The 18,640-nt window shown below is 50.8% G+C and overlaps 2 protein-coding genes and 4 non-coding genes across 7 annotated transcripts; 5 read left to right on the top strand and 1 right to left on the bottom strand.

Moving 5' to 3' along the window:
- The first annotated feature begins 821 nt into the window (after positions 1-821).
- On the top strand, positions 822-4,198 carry RPL23A (ribosomal protein L23a). Its single transcript, XM_069089822.1, has 5 exons — positions 822-947; positions 2,004-2,187; positions 2,937-3,113; positions 3,615-3,684; positions 4,147-4,198. Exons 1-5 carry the CDS (start codon positions 923-925, stop codon positions 4,159-4,161), a joined length of 471 nt encoding a protein of 156 aa, XP_068945923.1. The 5' UTR covers positions 822-922; the 3' UTR covers positions 4,162-4,198.
- Positions 1,859-1,925, top strand: LOC138162963 (small nucleolar RNA SNORD42). The gene has a single exon (XR_011168761.1). It is a non-coding gene; the product is annotated as a small nucleolar RNA SNORD42 (small nucleolar RNA).
- Positions 2,659-2,730, top strand: LOC138162964 (small nucleolar RNA Z17). Its single transcript, XR_011168762.1, has one exon. It is a non-coding gene; the product is annotated as a small nucleolar RNA Z17 (small nucleolar RNA).
- Positions 3,475-3,541, top strand: LOC138162962 (small nucleolar RNA SNORD42). Its single transcript, XR_011168760.1, has one exon. It is a non-coding gene; the product is annotated as a small nucleolar RNA SNORD42 (small nucleolar RNA).
- Positions 3,728-3,796, top strand: LOC138162965 (small nucleolar RNA Z17). The gene has a single exon (XR_011168763.1). It is a non-coding gene; the product is annotated as a small nucleolar RNA Z17 (small nucleolar RNA).
- A 249-nt stretch (positions 4,199-4,447) lies between the features above and the next one.
- Positions 4,448-7,360, bottom strand: TLCD1 (TLC domain containing 1). 2 transcript variants are annotated; one of them, XM_069089820.1, is made up of 5 exons: positions 7,149-7,360; positions 6,595-6,832; positions 6,226-6,308; positions 6,038-6,120; positions 5,087-5,244 (listed from the first exon to the last, which is right to left on the bottom strand). In XM_069089820.1, exons 1-5 carry the CDS (start codon positions 7,343-7,345, stop codon positions 5,213-5,215), a joined length of 633 nt encoding a protein of 210 aa, XP_068945921.1. In that variant the 5' UTR covers positions 7,346-7,360; the 3' UTR covers positions 5,087-5,212. The 2 variants fall into 2 exon arrangements, with proteins under 2 accessions (XP_068945919.1, XP_068945921.1); XM_069089818.1 differs by lacking the exon at positions 7,149-7,360 and having other exon boundaries at positions 4,448-5,244; positions 6,595-6,804.
- Between the last annotated feature and the right edge of the window lie 11,280 nt (positions 7,361-18,640).

Here is an 18,640-nt window from a genome sequence, read left to right as displayed (position 1 = left end):
TGGGTCTAAGTCTCTTCATTTGTAAACTGAAACGGGATCGGCTGAAAATAAAAAGGTCTTTCTTTCCCCTTGGACCCCCTAATCTCCGCATTTCTGCCCCTAGTTCTCTACGTCTGGCCCATCTAGCTGCGTCTACAATCTCTGCCACTTTCCAGGCCCTCTCTACTCTCCCTTTGCATTCTTTACCTGTCATTCCGTTCAACTCAACATTTTTTTAAACGGCTATCAAGTATAAAGCACATAAATGAGAGACAGGGCAGTGCTAGAGTCACCGTTCCTGGGTAACTTTGGGAGAGTCACTCTGACTGTGCTCCTCAACCATAAAAGGTGAGGGGTATCCAACTAGATAACCTGTGAGGTCCCTCAGGAGCTGCTTTATTTTTCTTGGTATCTACAATACCTGGGACAGGATACAAACTGAATAAATGTTTGTCGATTGACTACCTGATCCTGCAGGGCAGTTTAACAAGAAGAGTCTCTACCCTCAGCTAGGCTCAGATCCCTTCCCACCCACCCCACCCCCACACCGTATGCCCACAATCTCCCCCCCTTCTACCCCGCGAGCCTTGATGAAGCTGATAAGCAAAGTAACTCAGAACTGAGCTCGAGACAGCACCTAACTGCCAAACAACCACGTGTCTTCAAGAAACTACATTTCCCATGAAGCCTCGGGATGGATTGGCGCATGCTCAATTCGGCGCTCCTCCTTCCGGTACTGAGGTAAAATTTAAACTACTAATCCCGAAAGACCGCGCGTCGTTTTCCCCCCTCCTCCCCCTCCGCCTCGGTCATACTCCTACTCCCCTTGGTCTCGGACTTTTTCCCACAGTCCTCTTCGGATGCCTTGAAGCCTCGCGAGGTTTGAGCGAGCGTTAGCTCTATAAGCTCGTGAGAAGCAAAGCGGAAGACCCTTTCCCCCAACATGGCGCCGAAGGCGAAGAAGGAAGGTAGGTCCGCAGCCCTGACCAGGGGAGAGAGAGGCCGGGGCGGCGGCGAACGTGACGACTAGGGGGGCCCGGCGGGAGCCGGGGGAGCTGTGGCCGCACGCGCCCTGGTCCTGCTGCTGCTGCGGGACCCGGGACCGAGCCGCCCTCAGGCGGACCACGTGGGCCAGGCCTGGCTCATCCCGGCTGGCTCCTGCCCCAGCATCCGGGGGCTTGCGGCCCTGCCCGCTCGAGGAAGCGCGTTCTCCGGCTCCCCCTCACCCCTCCTGCCCAGCTTCTCGCGGGCGCCCTTTCCCCAGTGGATTGGCGGGCAGAGCAGAGCGCCGAATTCGATTCCAGACCCTCTGAGCGACGTGGGCGAGCCCCGGGCCCCGCGCATCGGACCAAAGGCCCTTTCTCGGTGCCGGGGTCCGCCCTTATCTTCTCCGAGGCCCCTGGCACGTTGTTAGTGCCCGAGCCCGTGCGCCGTCCGCGGGGTCTGCTTTTCCTTCCCTTACTCGTTTTACAGATGAGGGCACTGAGGCAGCCAGGGTTCGGTGACTTGCCCAGGGTCACCCAGCCGGGGAGTGTCCGAGGCTGGGTTTGCATTCAGGGCTCCCCCGGTGCTCCCTTGCCACCTCTCCTCACTTAGTGGGCGTTCAGTAAACGTTTTATGACACACGGGCTGTTGGGTGAAGCACGAAGAACGAGATTTTTAACGAATAAAGTAAAGCCCACGAGGCCACAAAGGAAGCCAGCCGCGATTGAACACAGCCCTTTAGGCCTTAGGAAATGGGCTTCTCTGAGCACACGGAGGGCCAGGCCCCATAACAGGGGCCGGGCAGAACAGAATCTCCTGGGGCTGCCCCCGATTTTAGAGCCCTTGATTCTTCCCCCAAACCCCGAGGGTTTCACCTTAAAGGGCCATTAGCCTCGTGCCAATGATGGATACCCAGATTTTCCTGACATTGATGATGTTGTCAAAGGAACCACTGATGGCACTGGGGTGGTTGGGAGCCAGCCCCTTGTTGGCCTGGAGAATCTCAGTGACTGATGGCCTTTTCTCTCTGTGTCCCCAAGCTGTTGTACCCCCCAAGACAGAAGCCAAGTCCAAGGCCTTGAAGGCCAAGAAGGCAGTGCTGAAGGGTGTCCATAGCCACAAAAAGAAGAAGATCCGAACATCCCCCACCTTCCGGCGACCCAAGACACTGAGACTTCGAAGGCAGCCCAAATACCCTCGGAAGAGTGCCCCTCGCAGAAACAAGTAGGACTTCATCACTCTGGTCTCCTGGGAGGAGTTGTAGCTACTGGGCAGATGTGTCCAGAGCCCCCCCCCCCTCCTTTTGAGTTCCCCAGTGGGCTGGTCCTTTGTGGAAAGGTGTTTGTGATGAATACTGCTTGATAATCAGGGTGGCACTTATAACAATTCTAACAGGAGCAGAAAACTACTTAGAAATAATTTCTGCACTAGAATTCTGACTAGTAAGAGGCCTCCCCTGGGAGAATTAGTGTAGGGGTAGTTGGAGCTATAGGTAGAGGAGTGGAGTGATTTAACTTAATTCACTGGGGTTTTGGTCACTAGAACCAGTCAGGCTATGGGAATGGAGAGAACGTCTCCACTTGCCTTTGTGTCCCAGTACCTCATCCATAGTAAGTGCTTGTTGAATGAATGTGAAAGGAAAGGAACCTCCCAATAGGACTTAATCCTTCTCAGGATAAGCTCTCCAGCTTTCTGGGTGCAGATGATGATGCCCATAGCGACCAAAGTCTGAGTAAAGTGATTGGCAGTCTCAGTGTCTGATGCACCCTGCTTTCCCTGCAGCCTTACTAGTAAGAAGGCTCAGGCTACCTCAGGTGAGACTTTGGATCATTTTATCCATGAGGAAAAGAAAATAGTGTTTGGAGGAACATTTTTATTTCAAAATAAAAAAGTTTTGTTAAGTTGATTAAAGGTGTCCTTAGTTCTTCTAGCATGAGGGGCCTTGTGATATGCCTTCTCTTTTCCTTCCCCAGGCTCGATCACTATGCCATCATTAAGTTTCCCTTGACCACCGAGTCTGCTATGAAGAAGATTGAGGACAACAACACCCTGGTATTCATTGTGGACGTCAAGGCCAACAAGCATCAGATCAAGCAGGCCGTAAAGAAGCTGTATGACATTGACGTGGCCAAGGTCAACACACTGATCCGGTGAGCCAGGGCTCCCCCATGTTCAGGGAACCTGGTGCCCTTGGATACCAAGGGGGAAAATGGGTAGGCTCATCCTGTGACAGTAAGATTAAGAGAGAGACTTGGTGAGGGAAGGAGCAGCCTGTAGTCTAATATAAGAAGGCTTGACTGGTGGTGAGATCCTACTGCCTTTTCCTTTTGTCCTAACCTGTGCTTGACACTTGGGATTTCAGTATTGTGCATAATAAATGTTCAGTGGAACAGTGACAGAATTCTCAGGTGAAAAAGGGAAAGGGAAACGAATGATCCAACTGGAAGCTAGAGCTATGGACAGAGGTTACTATTAATCTCACTTTGAGACCTTGTCTTTTGGAGCCTGTTCATGCAAATGATGGAAAATAATCATTTTACAGAGGAAAATGATGCTAACAAAGGAACCACTGATGCATGAAGCAGACATAAAGAGGGGCAGGAAGCTGGGAGGGGCCCTACAGTCTGTGCTAAGGTCACTTTCTGTCCTAGGCCCGATGGAGAGAAGAAGGCCTATGTCCGTCTTGCTCCAGACTATGATGCTTTAGATGTTGCCAACAAAGTGAGTATTGAAGGTAGCCTCCTCAGAGCTGACTGCCTCCTTGGGTGCAGGTGATGAGTCAGAGTGACCAAAGCCTGAGCCTCTGTGATGACTTTGGATTGGCTGATGCGCCCCATCCCACAAAGTGCCAGTGACCACCGAGGCTGCAGTGTTGGGTTGTCCTTGGGTGAGAGCAGCCTGGCCTGTCTAGTCTTCCTAGCTAACTTGTCATCAGGGCTGCTTGGCTGGGAGGGTTTACATCTCGACCTCCTGGTTGGTTTGTTTGTTTTTTTTAAGCAATTGGGGTTAAGTAACTTGCTCAAGGTTACACAGCCAGGTGTTTCTGGGTGGGTGCTAAGTGTCTGAGCCCAGATTCGATCCCTAGGTCATCCCAACATTGGAGCCGGTGTTCTTACTGTGCTACCTGGCTACCCCGACCTCCTGGGTTCTTGGTAATTAATGCTATTGCCTTTTGCTTTTCAGATTGGAATCATCTAACTTGCTGTGTCCCCATTCCACCTACAATAAAAATAAAGTTTTCCAGAATATTCATGTTTGCCATCTCTCATGGAGGATTGGGGGTGGAGTGGGGAGGTTGCCCAGGATGGGAACAGGGGTCCAGGAGAGCTCTATGTTGTTTACCTCAGGTTAGCCATAGGTGGCTAACTGGCCTTCCAGCCTCCCTGGACCATTTCCTTATCCTACGCAGTGAAGGGCCTACACAGAATCATACTTCTCACAGCTTAAGCCTTGGTGCTGTGGTTGCTTAAACAGTACCCTCTCAGTGGCTGACAATTGTTTATTCCCTGGAGGGTAACATTGGGGGAAGGAAAAAACAAAAGGAATCCTGGGCCTAGAGCAAGGGGGAGGCTTGAAGGGCCTGGTGGTTCTTTGCCCTCCTTACACCTTTAGCTTCCCATGGACCTAACTAGAGAAGTCTACCCTCAGGGGCAGCCCCTCGACATCCTATGGGCTTCAGCTTAGCCCATCTCTAGGAATGTGGGAAAGGGAAATCAAGACCCCTGTTAGGTGCAAGGTTAAACTGTTCCTTTATGTTCCCAAGGAAGAAAGTATGACCTCTGGCTTCCACGCAGGAGGTTGGATAAGTTGATGGTAATAGGGCAGTGAAATCTGCTCCTGTAGGTGTCGTTAGCCCGCTGTGGGTTACATAGTCTTCCCCAGGCTACCAAGGGACGGGCCCTATTCCGTCAGAAACTTGTCCTTGTGCCGAAGGGAAGCTCTCTCTGGGCAGAAGTCGGAGCGAAGGAGGCGGGAGAAGTAGATGAGAATCATCAAATCCACCATCAACAGGATACTCAGCAGGAAGCCACCCTCCGTCCTCTGGCCCAGGTAGCGCAGGAAGAAGCTGGTGAGGTAGGCCTGGGGGGCCAGGCGGAAGAAGAAGTACATGACCAGGTTGATGTACTTATTGATTCGGTACAAAAGGCACTCCTGATTGTCGCTAAGCTTCATCATCATCCTCATCGTAAGGAAGATGTTGCTGACTTCCACAAATAGGGTCATGACCCCACCTGCCACAAAGGTGCCCTTAAAGATGCCCGAGACAAAGGCAGCAATGGCCTAGAAGAGAGGATGGTAACAGGAGGTCTGGGTCAGTCAGCCCTTGGGAGCCAAGCACTGACCTAAAGAGAATCCCCTACCTCGAGTCATTCCACTGCAGTGGCAGGTATACTTTCAAGACAACTGGCAATCCCATTTATTTTGTACTTAAAAAGCCTTGCTTCACACACACTTTGTAATAGGGACTGACCTATGCCCAACCAAATTTGGCAGAGCACTGACTGACCCACAGTATGCTTGAACCCCAATCCTCAAGCCAGCTCCTTGTTATGCTGCCTTTGCCTACGTTAGCCTTTTACCTACTACCTTCTACCCTAATCTCTCAGGGCAGAGGAAGCTGGTAGACCCGGTCAGACAGCCACAGAGGGCAAGGCAGACATGTGGGAACATGCAGGGAATGCTCACCACCGACTGCCCATACCTTTTTAAGGGAGCAAAACCACTCCCTACATACAAGGCTGGTGTTCCTAGCAATGATCAAGGTTTTGGCCTTGGCTAAAGGTTCCTTCTCAAACAATGAGGCATGGAAAAAAGCTGACTTCTATTTAGCACCCAGATACTGATCTTTTGCTTTATGTAGGGGGTATTCTATGCCCCTCAACCTGCTGGACCTACTTGGGGAAAAAGGAAGAATGGGGGCGGGGGAAGGACCCTGGGGTAGCTCTAGCTTCTGGAACAGTCTGTTCCTGCCGTGGGGCTGGGAAGATGGAATCCTAGCCCTCCCTCCAGGGGGGATAAGAAGAGCTGACTCTGGGGTTTCTACCATGCCTCCACCCCGGGGCCTCCCACTCACCAAAGCATGGTGGACCAAATATTCCCAGGAAGCCTGGGCCTGCTTGCTCACCACGATGTCTACGGTGTCGTGGATGAAATAGCCTTGAGAAGAGAAAAAGCCAGAAAGGCTATGGCTCGGCGGGCCAGACCAGTGGTCTTGGGGACCCCCTGCATGCGCAGCCCTCGGGGAGCCTGGCCAGCACCTACCGGTGGAGAAGCAGACGAGCAGGTAGCCGGAGGGGGACGAGGCGGTCTCCAGCTCCACCAGCATCTCCGGGGTCTGCCAGACACTGTGGGCAACGGGGAGGAGGGAGAGGGAGCATCACTCCACTGGCTCCCCACGAGGGGGGGGGAGTGGTGGTGGGGTTCCGAGAGGCCGGCCCTCCTGATTGGCCGCGGAGGAAGGGACTGGGTGTGGCCAGGCGTAGGGCGGGGCCTGGCCGCCGTCCAGGTACCTCCAGTTTTCCAGGTGAGAGCGCCCCCGCCCCCGCCCCGCTCTCAGTTGGCTGGGGGTCCAAAGCCGGGGTCGGGTGGCTCGGCCCGCCCCCGGGGGTCCCGCGCCCCCTCCCCACTCACCAGAGCAGCGCCCAGAGGCCAGACACGATGGAGTGGGCGAAGGAGACCAGCAGGTTGTGCCAGCGCCAGGTGCGCAGGGGATCGCCCCGCACGTGGGCCGGCAGGGGCAGGCGGCTGAGCAGCAGCAGCGCGGCCCGGAAGGTCAGCGTGGTGCCCAGCAGCAGCAGCGCGGGGAGCAGGGGCATGGGCATGTGGGCGCGGGGGCGCCTCGGCCGGCGCCGCTCCGGATGCGCCGCGGCTGTCGGGGCAACCTCTGGGGCTGTCAGCGGCCGCCCAGCTCCGGGCTGGCCCCGCCCCCGCCAGCCCCCGCCCCCTCCGGCGATCCGCCCACCACCCGCACCGCCTCCTCCCCCGCCTCCCCGCGTCCCCCGCCGGGCCAGGGGCTCACGCAACCCCCCACCCCGGGCAGTCCCCGCCCTCTGCTCCGCGGTGGGGGGGCCCCGGAGGGTCGACCCGGCCCCAGGCCCCCGCCGAAAACAACTTTTCCAAGTTTCCCGAGAAGGTCCGGCGCGGGGAAGGGGCGCCGGCCTCCCGCCCCGTCCAGGAGGGCTCACCTGCCGAGCTCCAGGAGTCGCGGAGCCGCGCGCTTCGGCCGGGGGTGGCTACCGGCGCCTGGGGACGGAGCGTCCGGTAGCGGGAGCGAGAGCTGCCGTCGCCTGCAGTGGGAAGCTTGTGAGCGGCGGAGGGGACAGCCGGGGATTCTTTCCGGCTTCCCTCCGCCCTCTCCCCTTACGCCCTCCCCCAGCCTCATTAACCCGGGGCGTCCCGGGGCGGGTTCCCTCCTGCCCGGCTTCCCCGCCTACAGCCCGACACCGCCCCCCCTCCCGGGAAGGAAGGGGCCGGGCGCACCCGCTGCGGCCCGGCCCTGCGGCCCGGGGCGGGAGCGGGGGCGGCCCCCTCCCCCGCCGCTCCGGCCCTTGGGGTGACCTTCGCCTGGCGCGGGCCTGCCGAGCTCCGTCCCGCCCCGTCGGACCCCAGGGCCAGCTCCGGTTCGCCCTTCCTCTTTGGGGCGCTCCGCCCCCTCCCTCCCCCTGCCCCACACGTGTCCTGGGACCCAGATGTCCGGAGCAGCTGCTGACCAGAGCCGCTAGGTGTCAGTGTGGCTGCACCGAGGAGCCCCCGGCCCCCACGTCCAGCCCCAGCCGGCGAGGAGGAGAGGGGGGTGTGCTGCCCGCTCATGGGGTGCGGGGGTGCATTTATCAAGTGCCTGCTGTGTGCCTGGCGCCCCACAAATGCCCTGCCCTTTGCATGGGAGCTCTCGGGTCTCCCCCGAGGTGTCCCCAAAAGCCTCGGTTAAAGAAGCTTTGCAGGATGCTCAGCTCCCTCGATTGTAAAAAGTAGCCGCGTCCGTAATTTCCCACTCCAGCAAAGCTAGTGTCCCTATTATCCCCATTTTACAGATGCAGACTCTGAGGCTTAGAGAGGCCCAGGGCTTTGCCCCAGGTGGCAGAGCTGGGATTCAAACCCGAGTGTCCTGATTCCAAGACCAGTGTTCTTGGCCGTCTAAAAGGCTGGATCATACCGAGCCATGGAAGGGGGATGGGGCAGAGGGCCAGGCTCTGGCTCTGGGGCCTATCTAGCCCCCCCAGTAGTCTAGGAGGTCGGGGCCTCTCATCCTTGCACCACCCAGAGGAGAGAGGGGCAGTGCCCAGGCTTGCCCTCCCTGTAAGCCTCTGTTCACACTCGAATGCCTCGGGTCCCAGACCTAGCCCTGGTCTTTCCCCCTTCCCCAAAGCCCAGAGATGTTTACTCTCCCCCATCAAAGAGCTTCTCAGCTTACACATTAACCCAGCCTGGCTCCCCAGGCCTGGACTTTCCTAAGTAAGAATGAGATGTTCTGGGGAAAGCTGTGCTTGTCAATGGAAATATCCAACCCCAACCCCATTCTTTGCTCTGGGCTCCTCATCCCTCTCCTAAGAAAGTTAATTTAGCTGTGGCCTTCTACCCCCACCCCCTCCAGTTTTTCTAAACAGGGACAGTTTGGGGGGGAGTAAAGAGGATCGAAACCAAAAGCCCTAAAAGTTTCAGAGGTACTGTTCCCCCAGACTTCACACTTTTCATAGCTCCAAAGCCCTTATATTATCTAAGGCAGCTAGGTGGTTCAGTGGATAGAAACCAGAATCCGAAAGACCTGCATTCAAATCCAGCTTCAAACACTAGATGTGTGCTGCTGAGCAAGTCCCTTAACCTCTCAGCCTCAGTTTCCTTACCTAAAAATAGACCTGCCTCCTGGGATTCTTGTGGGGTTCAAAGGAGTTAACATATGTAAAGTTGTACAAATAAAAATATTATTATTTATGGCAATGAGGGCCCTCCGAAAGTGCCTAGGCCTGTGCTATCTTTATAGCACAGCCAGGGTTGAACCTATAAGTTGGAGGGGTGAGAGGCAGAAACAGACCACTGGAAGTTGGAAAGAAGGGGGGCTCCCTAAGTTAGTTTCCCTTCTTCCAGCTCCTCTGTCTTCTGCATTCCTCTCCCACCCACTCAGAAGCCAGAGAAGCCCTGGACTCTTCTAATTATCATCACCCCCCATTATTATGAGGCATTTATGGTGCCTAGAGCATAGAATTAGGCCCACTTCCTGTTTGAGAAATGGCTTCCATGAGGGGCTGGGGCAAAGGGAGGCCTCTGAATGTCAGCATGCCTGTCCTTCCTTGGGGCCCTCCAAGGACTGAACCTTGGCTACACTGGCCTGAGCTGGCACAGGTGATTTTCTCTTCTAGGCCTGTACAAATTAAATCATAGCAACCTCCGAGGATTAACCCGACATATTTTGCAATCAGGAACTTTAATGAGTGAGAGTGAAATTCTTCTCACCTTCAGAGCACACATACATGGACCTCTCCCCTTGTTCTGAGCACTTCTTTAAACTACCTTCCTGTCAAACTTCAGAAAGATTTTATTTACACTTAATGTCTAGAACAAGGCTGGGGTGGCCCTCTGGGTCCTCAAACGAGACCCTTTGACTAAATCCAAACTTTACAGAACAAATCCCCTTAATAAAAGGATTTGTTCTGTGGAGTCTGGATTCGGTCAAAGGGCTGCAGGTGGGTCCCCACCCCTGGTCTGGAATGTCCTCTCCAAAGACTGACCTCCCCAGCTTCCTTATATTCCAACTAAAATCCCTCCTTCTACAGGAAAGCTTCCCCAACCTCTCAATTCCAGGGTCCTCCCTCTATGAACAATCTCTTATTTATCCTGTCTGTACATATCCCTTTGCATTTTGTCTCCCCTGTTAGACTGTAAGCTTCGTGAGGGCAGGGTCTATCTTTAGTCTTTTTCTATCACTCGTGCTTGGAGCCCGATAAATGTTAGTTGTTTGGTTATTGATCCATTGAAGCGACTTGCCCAGGGTCAGACATGTTCAAGGCCAGCTCTCTGCCATCCTTCTTCTCCTTCACCCGGGGCTTTTTACATTGTCTTTGGACAGGATCAGTGATTTTATTAGGGAAAGAGACTCCTGTGAAAGAAAGTCTCCAATCACCTGGGACACCTCAGTCTTAACCCCAGGAAATCTAGCTTCCCTTCTCATCATTCCTGAAATGTTGACACTACCTCACTCAAACTTCTGAAGGACTTTCTTATCATGGAGCTAAATCTTTTGGGTGTTTTAAGGTTGCCTTTGATCTCCTGGACCCCTGACACTGAGGCCAATCCCCTTTATTCCTTCTTTTCTCTACATTTCTGAAACAGTCACGGTCCTTTAATCTCCAGACTCTCAGACTGTCCCCTCTGCTTCCCCCTTGGCCTCCTCCAACCCCTTACAAATGGGCACCCCCAAGGTTCTCTCCTTGGCCTTCTCTCATTGGTCTCCTAGCCTCAGGTATGACCTCTCCAGGGAATATGTAGTGGGAAGTGCTCACATGCCCTAGCTTGGGTCTTGTGCTTTTTGTGTGAACTATGGCCAACCACCTCGTGACTGAAGCGCCCCAACAACCTGAAGAGGTGGCATTGACTAGATTGGCAGCTTGTCATCTTCCAGCTCAAAAATGCTATGGCTTATTCGGCAGCTGGTGCAATGGGGAGAATGCTGGTCTGGAATCAGGAAGACCTGAGTTCTAATGCTGCTCCAGACACTTGCTCTCTGATCCTCCACAGGTCCCTTTACCTCTCAGTCTTGGTTTTCTCATCTGTAAAAGGAGGAGGATGACAGCACCTGCTTCACAAAGTGGCTGTGAGAATCGAGCATAGTAACATGTGAAGTGCTTGGCAGACCTAAAGTACTGTAGAAATCCTTGCTGTAATTACTCATCTCCCTGCCCAAGCTCCCCCGGAGCTGAGGATCCGCTGTTTGCTGATCATCCTCATCTGGACTGTACACAGACTAGCTCGTCCGAACCTGAACTCACCATCGCTCCCCAACCCTGTTCCCTGTGTGCCTTGTTTTTCTGTTTCTGTTGATGGCAACACCTGGATCAAAAGCTGGAAGTCATTTTGACCAGTTAAATTTCATCTCCCTTACTCCCCTCATCCAATTAATTATCCAGTCCTGGTGATTTCTACCTCTCCAGTTTGTCCAGTAGCCCCCTCCTCCTTCTTAGCTCCAGCCTTGTTCATTCCCTTCTCATTTCCCAGCTCCCTATTATAGTTCCTCCTAACTGGACTTCTTGCCTCCAGGAGTGTCCCAACTTCCTCTCCTCTCCCTTCTTAACAGTCTGGCTGATGACCGCATCATCCAACCAAAATGGCCCAAAGTTACCAAAGATCTTGTAATTTTTGTTGTTCTGTGACTCAGTCATGTCCCACTCTTCCTGCCCCCATGGACCCAGAGTCTATCCAAGCTCATGTTCAGGGCTTCCATGACACTCTCTCTCCATCTCATGCTCTATCATCTCCTTTTTCCTTTTGCCTTCGATATTTCCCAACATCAGGACCTTTTCCAGTGAGTCCTGTCTTCTCTTTATGTGGCCAAAGTGTTTAAGCTTCAGTATTTGATCTTCCAGTGAATTGCATGAATTACTTTCGTCAAGTATTGACTGATTGGATCCCCTTGCTGTCCAAGGGCATTGAATCTGTGGCACCCAACTTTCCTTATAGTTCAACTCTCACAGCCAGACATTGCTACTAGAAAAACCACAGCTTTGACTTCATCAAGGTGATGTCTCTGCTTTTTAGTATGCTATCTAGACTTGCCATAGTTTTCCACTCAAGGAGCAAGCATCTTCTAATTTCATGGCTGCAGTCTCTATCTGCAGCGATCTTTGAGCCCAAGAACGTAACATTGGACATTACTTCCATCCCTTCTCCCTCTATTTGCCAGGAAGTGATGGGACTGTTGAGGTTTGAGGTTTAGGGGTGCTTGAGACCCCCAAATACTGACATTCCGGGTCCTGTCAAATGAATTGAACTCAAACTTTCTCTCAGCCAAAGTAAAACAAAGTTTATTAAAGATTCTCCATAATGGGTAGACTCTTAAGGAGCCTGAGCATTTGTGACCCCTCGTATTGACAAGAGGGCCAGAACAATCTGACAGAGACTGAGTCTGAGCTAGAATGAATCTGAGCTAGACTGAGCCTTTGCCACTTCATGGAGGCAAGGTGGATCTTATATACAGAAAGATTGTGATTGGGATCCAGGGGTGGTCTAGAGGAGGGGTTTGGGAAGGGTCTGGAGGAGGAGTCTAGGGAGGATCTTGGTGGAACTGAGGTCAGAGACTCCAGCAACCAAGAAAATGGTATTGTGCTTAGATCAAGGGTGGGAAATAGCCAGAAACAATCTGGAGGTAACAGACACTGGAGGGCCAGGCTAGGTTAAGGGTAACAGAGATTCATTCATGTCAATAATGGATGGCTTTTGGCCTCTGGGGAACTCCAGATCAAGTGGGAAGATTCAACGGGCTCCTGGAGCCAGTACCCCATCAGGACCAGTTGCCAAGATTAGTTTTTTCGATGTTAAGCTTCAAGCCAATTTTTACACTCTCCTCTTTCACCCTCATCAGGAGGTTCTTAATTTCTCCTCACTTTTTGCCACCACCATGGTATAGTCTGCACAGCTGAGATTGTTGAGGTTTCTACCAGCTTTGGATTCATCCAGCTCTGCATATAAGTTACATAAATAAGGTGACAATTCACAGCCTTGTCATACTCTTTTTCAAACTGTAATTCAATCAGTTGTTCCCTGTTTGGTTCTAACTGTTGCTTCTTGGCCCACATACAGGTTCTTCAGGAGATAAGAAGGATGATCTGATACTCTTATCTCTTGGAAGACTTGCCACATTTTGTTTTGATCCACTCAATCAAGGGCTTGTGATTGCTAGTATCTATTGGCTTTTTCTCATCCTTTTTGACCTCTCTGAAACCTTTTACATCATCCATCCATCTCTCTCTCTCCCCCTCCCTCTTTCTCTCTCTCTCCCCCTCCCTCTTTGTCTCTCTCTTTCACCCCTCCCCCCCTTCTTTCAAGTCCCAACTAAATCCACCTTTCCCACTAGAAGCCTCTCCCAAGCCCCCTTAATGCTAGGCTTGCCCTCAGGTGATTCTGTCCTATATATCCCATTCCTGACTTCCTTGTACATAGTCCTCTGTCCCATTATACTGTGAGATTGGCCTCCCTTTGCATCCCCAGTGCTTAGTACAGTGCCTGGTATACAGTAAGTGCTTAATAAATGCTTATTGCATGACTGACAGCATAGTCTCCATGTCATCCTTTATATCTGTCTGAGTGATGTTTATTGTTCTGATCATGTCATTCTCTACCTTTAGTAGGTCTCCTTGCACAAACAATAGAGTTATGATCCTGGCATTCAAGGCCCTCCACACTCTAGCACCAACCTCCTTTTATCTTATACTATATTCCCATTCCCCAGGGCAGCTAAGTGGTAAAGTGGAGATAGCATTGGGTTTGGAATCAGGAAATGAGATCAAATCTGACTTCAGACTAGATGTGTGACCCTGGGCAAGTCACTTAACCCTGTTTGCCTCAGTTTCCTCATTTGTCAAATGAACTGGGAAAGGAAATGGCAGACCACTCCAGTGTCTTTGCCAAGAAAACCTCAAATGGAGTCACAAAGTGTCTGATATGATTGAAATAACTAAATGACAACAATGTACCAGGCACGGTGTTAAGCTTAGCTTTACAAATATTTCATTTGACATGTTTAACATGAAAGTATATGTACAGCCTATATCAGATTGCACACCACCTTGGGGAGGGGGCAAAGGGGAGAGGAGGAGAAAATTTAGAACTCAAAATCTTATTGAAGTGAATGTTGAAATCTAAAAATTAATTAAACTGGGGCAGCTAGGTGGCACAGTGAATAGAGCACCGGCCCTGGAGTCAGGAGGACCTGAGTTCAAATCAGGCCTCAGACACTGAGCACTTACTAGCCATGTGACCTTGGGCAAGTCACTTAACCCCAATTGCCCTGCCTTCCCCCCTCCAAAAAAAAAAAGGAAAAAAAAAAATTTTAATTAAACCCCAAATATTTCATTTGAGACGCACAACAACCCATTTTATAGTTGAGGAAAGAGAGACAAACAGAACTGAGCCAGTCATACAGCTAGTAAGTACCTAAAGCTGGATTTGAACTCAGGGCCTTCAGACTCCAGGCCTTGCACCACCTGGCGGGCTGGACTTCAGTTTCTCCCTTGATCTTCTCTTGGACATTCTCCTTCCCTTTGTTGGTACTACCCTTCATTTGTGAACTGGACTGTTCTCACCTCCATCTACAGAAGTCCCTTCCTTTCTTCAAGGCCCAGCAGAGATGTGGCCCTCCACAAGAAGCCCTTTGTAACCTCCTGAGATGAAGTCCTGGCAAATCATGGCCAGACTTGGATGGAGACACACACACACACACACACACACTGTTATCTCTCCTCTGAACTGTCATGTTTCCTTCTAGGTCACCATCACTACATCTCCTCATCTCCCAGAATTGTATTGGGGCAGCATCAATGGATGAATAAAAAATGATTATACTACCTACCACATGCCAAGCACTGGGATAAGTGTTGGGAATAACTGCAGGAAAAAGGAGACAGTGCCACCCTCAGGGAGCCCACTTTCTGATAGAGGAGGATGCAGCCTCAGGGCCAAAGGAAAGGCCTGGGGATTCTCAGGGCACAGTGACAAGCCATGCTAACACACCTTCTATAAGGTCTTTCCATTGAAAAAGCCATTATTTATTTCTGACCCTTTTATCCCATTATCTTCCTGGTCCCCCTCTCTCACCCCAATCAGTTCTATAAGCTGGTTGTCTCCACCCCTAGGATGGGGCCTTCCCTCCATCTCCACCAACTCAGGCCTTTGTAGCCTTTCAACCAGACTACTCCTAGTTGGTCTCCCTGACCCAAGCGTCTACTCACTTCAATCTGTCCTTCAACAAGCATCGCTTTTTTTTTTCCATTTTTTTTTTTTTAAGCAATTGGGGTTAAGTAGCTTGCTCAAGGTTACACGACCAGTTATTTCTGGGTGTGGTGCTGAGTGTCTGAGCCCCGATTCGATCCCCAGGTCATCCCAATATTGGAGCCGGTGCTCTTACTCGCTGTGCTACCTGGCCACCCCAAGCATCGCTTTTCTTAAGGCCTGCGATGTGCCAGGCACCATACTAAGTGCTATCAATACAAAGAAAGGCAAAAAGACAGTCCCTGCTTCCCTTGTATTAAGGGAAAGATAGCATGCACACACCCATGTACAAGCAAGATAGTCAGTCATTTTTCAGTCAGATCCGACTCTTTGTGACCCTGTTTGGGTCTTTCTTGGCAAAGATACTGTGGTATCTTTGTGGTTTTCCATTTCCTTCTCCAGATTATTTTACAAATAAGGAAACTGAGGTAAACAGAGGTTAAGACTTGCCCAGGGTCACATAGTCAGTGTCTGAGGCCAGATTTGAACCCAGGAAGATGAGTCTTCCTGACTCCAGGCCCAGTGTTCTACCCACTGCACCACCTAGCTGCCCCAAGCAAGAAATATAGGGGTCAATTGGAGATAGTCGATGAAACAGTTAAAGTGACTTTTCTAAGCACAGATCGGACCACGTTTTTCCTTAACTAAACACACTCTAGTGGTTCTCTGTGGCCTCTGGGATTAAATGCAAACTCCTCTGTTTGGCATTTAAAGCCCTTGGAAATTTGACCCCAGTCTACCTTTCCAGCCTTGTTATACATTAATATTCTGCACGGGCCAGCCAGACCAGTCTTCTCACTGTTCCTCTGAAAGGGGGCTCCACGTTTGGAAGTTTTGACCTTTTCTCTGGTTACCCCAAGCCGTGCCTGGACTGCCTTCAAACCACATCTGCCCCTTTGGATTCCTGATTCTGTCAAGACCTTGTTCAAATACCACTTTCTACAGGAAGTCATTCTAGATCCCTTCAGCTGGTAGCACCCTCCTTTCCTGACGATGGTTAACATTTATTAAGCACCTACTATGTGCCTGGCCCTGTGCTAAGCACTTTACAGGGATTAACCCAACAATCAATAAACATTTATCAAGAGCCTACTATGTGCCTGGCCCTACTGAGGATACAAAAAGAGGCAAAAACAGTTCCCACCCTCAGGCAGTTTACAATCTAAGAGGGAGACAACATACAAAAGAATAGAGAGAGAGGATAAGAAAGAAATGATGAAAAGCGGGGAGGCACTGGAATTAAAAGGGGTTGGGGAAGGCTTCCAGTAGCAGCGGGGTGGGAAGTTACAGGGTCAGGAGAGAGAAGGAAGCATATCTGGGAGATATTACAAAGGTGAAATCAGTGGTGCTTGGCTACAGTCTGGATAGGTGCAGGGCAGGAGTCCAGGATGATTCCTGCCTTGGGAGCCTGGGGGACTGGGAGGGTGGTGTTCTCTCCAGTAAAGGGGAAGCTAGAATTGGAGGATGGGGGACTAAGGGGAAGATGATGAGTTCTCTTTTGGACACGATGAATTTAAAATGTCTGCTGGATGTCTGAAAGACAGTTGAAGATACAACACTGGGGGGAAGCTAGGTGGTGAAGTGGATAAGGCACTAGCTTTGGAGTCAGGAGGACCTGAGTTCAAATCCAGTCTCAGACATTTAACACTAGCTGTGTGACATTGGGCAAGTCACTTAATCCCAACTGCCCTGACTTCTCCTCTCCAAAAAGCAAAAAAAAAAAAAAAAAAGATACAAGACTGGAGGTCAGCAGAGAATTTGAGACAGGAAAGACAGATTTGAGAATCATCTGCATAGAGATGCTAATTAAATCCATGGGAGCTGATGAGAGATCACCAAATGGAGTAGTGTAGGGGAGAGGAAAAGAGGGGCCAGGGCAGAACCCTGTAGGACACCTATAGAGGGCATGGGAAGAAACCAGCAAGGAAACCGAGAAAATGTGATCCTCACAACAATCGTGCGAGGCAGGAGCTTTTATCTCTATTTTGCAGATGAGGAAACTGAGGCAAACAAGTTAAGCGACTTGCCAGGATCATGCAATTAGAAGTGCTTGAGGCTGCATTTGACCTCAAGTCTTCCTGACTCAAGCAAGCCGCTCCATCCACTGGACAACCGATTTATTCTTTTGTATTTCTTTTTGTATGAGATAATTTGTAAAGCAGCTAGGTGGCGCATTGGATGCAGTAGAAGATATTTGTATAGCAGTTAGGCAGCCCACTGGATGCAACACTGGGTTGGGCATCAGGAAAACTCATCTTTCTGAGTTCAAATCTAGCCTCAGACACTTACTAGCTGTGGGACCCTGGACTTAACCCTGTTTTGCTCAGTTTCCTCATCAAAATGAGCTGGAGAAGGAAATGGCCAACCACCCCAGTATCTGTCAGAGAAAACCGAAAAACAACAAAACTTTTGTAAAGCACTTAGCCGTAACAATGTTGTTTGTCCTTCTTCTCAAAGAGGACCATGGAATCAGGAAGATGCCATGACATGCAAATGAATTGGATTTAAGGGAGGCAGGGCTGTGCAAGGGCACCAGCCTCACTATCTCCTCCAGAGCCATCTGGGCCCAGTGGCAAAATGTAGATCAGGACGACTGGAGATGGCCCCCAAAGCACTTAACAGTGTCTGGGACATAGGAGGTGCTTAATAAATGTCTGCTCCCTTCTCTACATAGTCCTTACAATCCTGTACTTATCTTTCTCAATAGAATGTAAGCCCCTTGTGGGTAGAGACTGTTCTTGTCTGTGTCCCCAGTGTGGGACAAAGTGCTTGGCACATTCCCAAATGCCTGTTCACTGATTGAGCTCATTCCTGCACTTGTCTCACTTTCCCTTATATTGAAGGGAGGTTTTTGTATATCCTCTCTGATCCCCATTGGATGATAAGCTTCTTAAGAGCAGGGTCTATTTATATCCCTCTCCTCCCTATGCCTAGCCTGGTGTCTTGTAGGTTGTGCCATGCGTAGAGCTGGTGGTCGACCCATGTTTATGGAATGAATGAATGAAATGGAGGCAGCTTGATTCTTCTGCCCCTTTCATCGGAGATGCATTAAAGTCCTTTGGAAAAAAAAAATAGTTACAATATTCCCTTGGGACTGAAGTCCAGAAGATTTTGTCTCCTCTTCCCCAGCTGAATCATTCCATGACCTTGGGACTTCCCCCACTCCCTCCTTGGGTAAATATGAAACTCCAACACTCCTCCCTGTCCCAGGTAATGCCCCACCTGCTCCTTGCCCTTTGCTTGAATATAATACCAATACTTTCATTGGTTTATTTGTATTTTGGTTCAGTGTTTACAATTCAGTTGTGTATTTTCAGGTGAGACTGTCTCAGTCTCAGTGGGAACATGGGTCACTCCCTATATAAAACACCTAGCCAGGTGAGCCCTATGCAGAGATTTAAAAACAAAACAAAACAACTTCTGGACGATGAACAGAATGACTTTGAGTCCAATTTGACTTAATTCAACAAACATTTATTAAGTACCTGGTCTATGCTAACACACTGTCAAATACTGGGAATGAAAAGACAATAAACCATTCCCCTCCTCCCCTTCCCCCTTTCCCCTTACAAGAAGGTGCCAGGCTTGGAGTCAGGAGGACCTGAGTTCAAATTCAGCCTCAGACACTTACTAGCTGTGGGACCCTAGACAAGTCACTTGACCCTATTTGCCTCAGTTTCCTCATCTGTAAAATAGGCTGAAG

The sequence above is a fragment of the Petaurus breviceps genome, unplaced genomic scaffold (assembly GCF_028583685.1).
Source record: "Petaurus breviceps papuanus isolate PSGF00001 unplaced genomic scaffold, PetGlider_PUasm1.0 186, whole genome shotgun sequence".
Taxonomy (NCBI): Eukaryota; Metazoa; Chordata; class Mammalia; order Diprotodontia; family Petauridae; genus Petaurus; species Petaurus breviceps.
The sequence above is the reverse complement of the archived record's forward strand: the minus strand, read 5'-3'. Positions and strand labels throughout refer to the sequence as shown.

What these genes read in the sequence shown, in the direction of transcription:
- TLCD1 (XM_069089818.1), bottom strand. Translation starts at nt 6,785, where the DNA reads ATGCCCATGCCCCTGCTCCCCGCGCTGCTGCTGCTGGGCACCACGCTG. An exon ending in GCTCGTCTGCTTCTCCACCG is followed by an intron (nt 6,121 to 6,225) that starts GTAGGTGCTGGC and finishes TCTCTTCTCAAG; the next exon opens with GCTATTTCATCCACGACACC. An exon ending in ATTTGGTCCACCATGCTTTG is followed by an intron (nt 5,245 to 6,037) that starts GTGAGTGGGAGG and finishes CCTCTCTTCTAG; the next exon opens with GCCATTGCTGCCTTTGTCTC.
- RPL23A (XM_069089822.1), top strand. Translation starts at nt 923, where the DNA reads ATGGCGCCGAAGGCGAAGAAGGAAG. An exon ending in GCCGAAGGCGAAGAAGGAAG is followed by an intron (nt 948 to 2,003) that starts GTAGGTCCGCAG and finishes TGTGTCCCCAAG; the next exon opens with CTGTTGTACCCCCCAAGACA. An exon ending in AAGGTCAACACACTGATCCG is followed by an intron (nt 3,114 to 3,614) that starts GTGAGCCAGGGC and finishes TTTCTGTCCTAG; the next exon opens with GCCCGATGGAGAGAAGAAGG.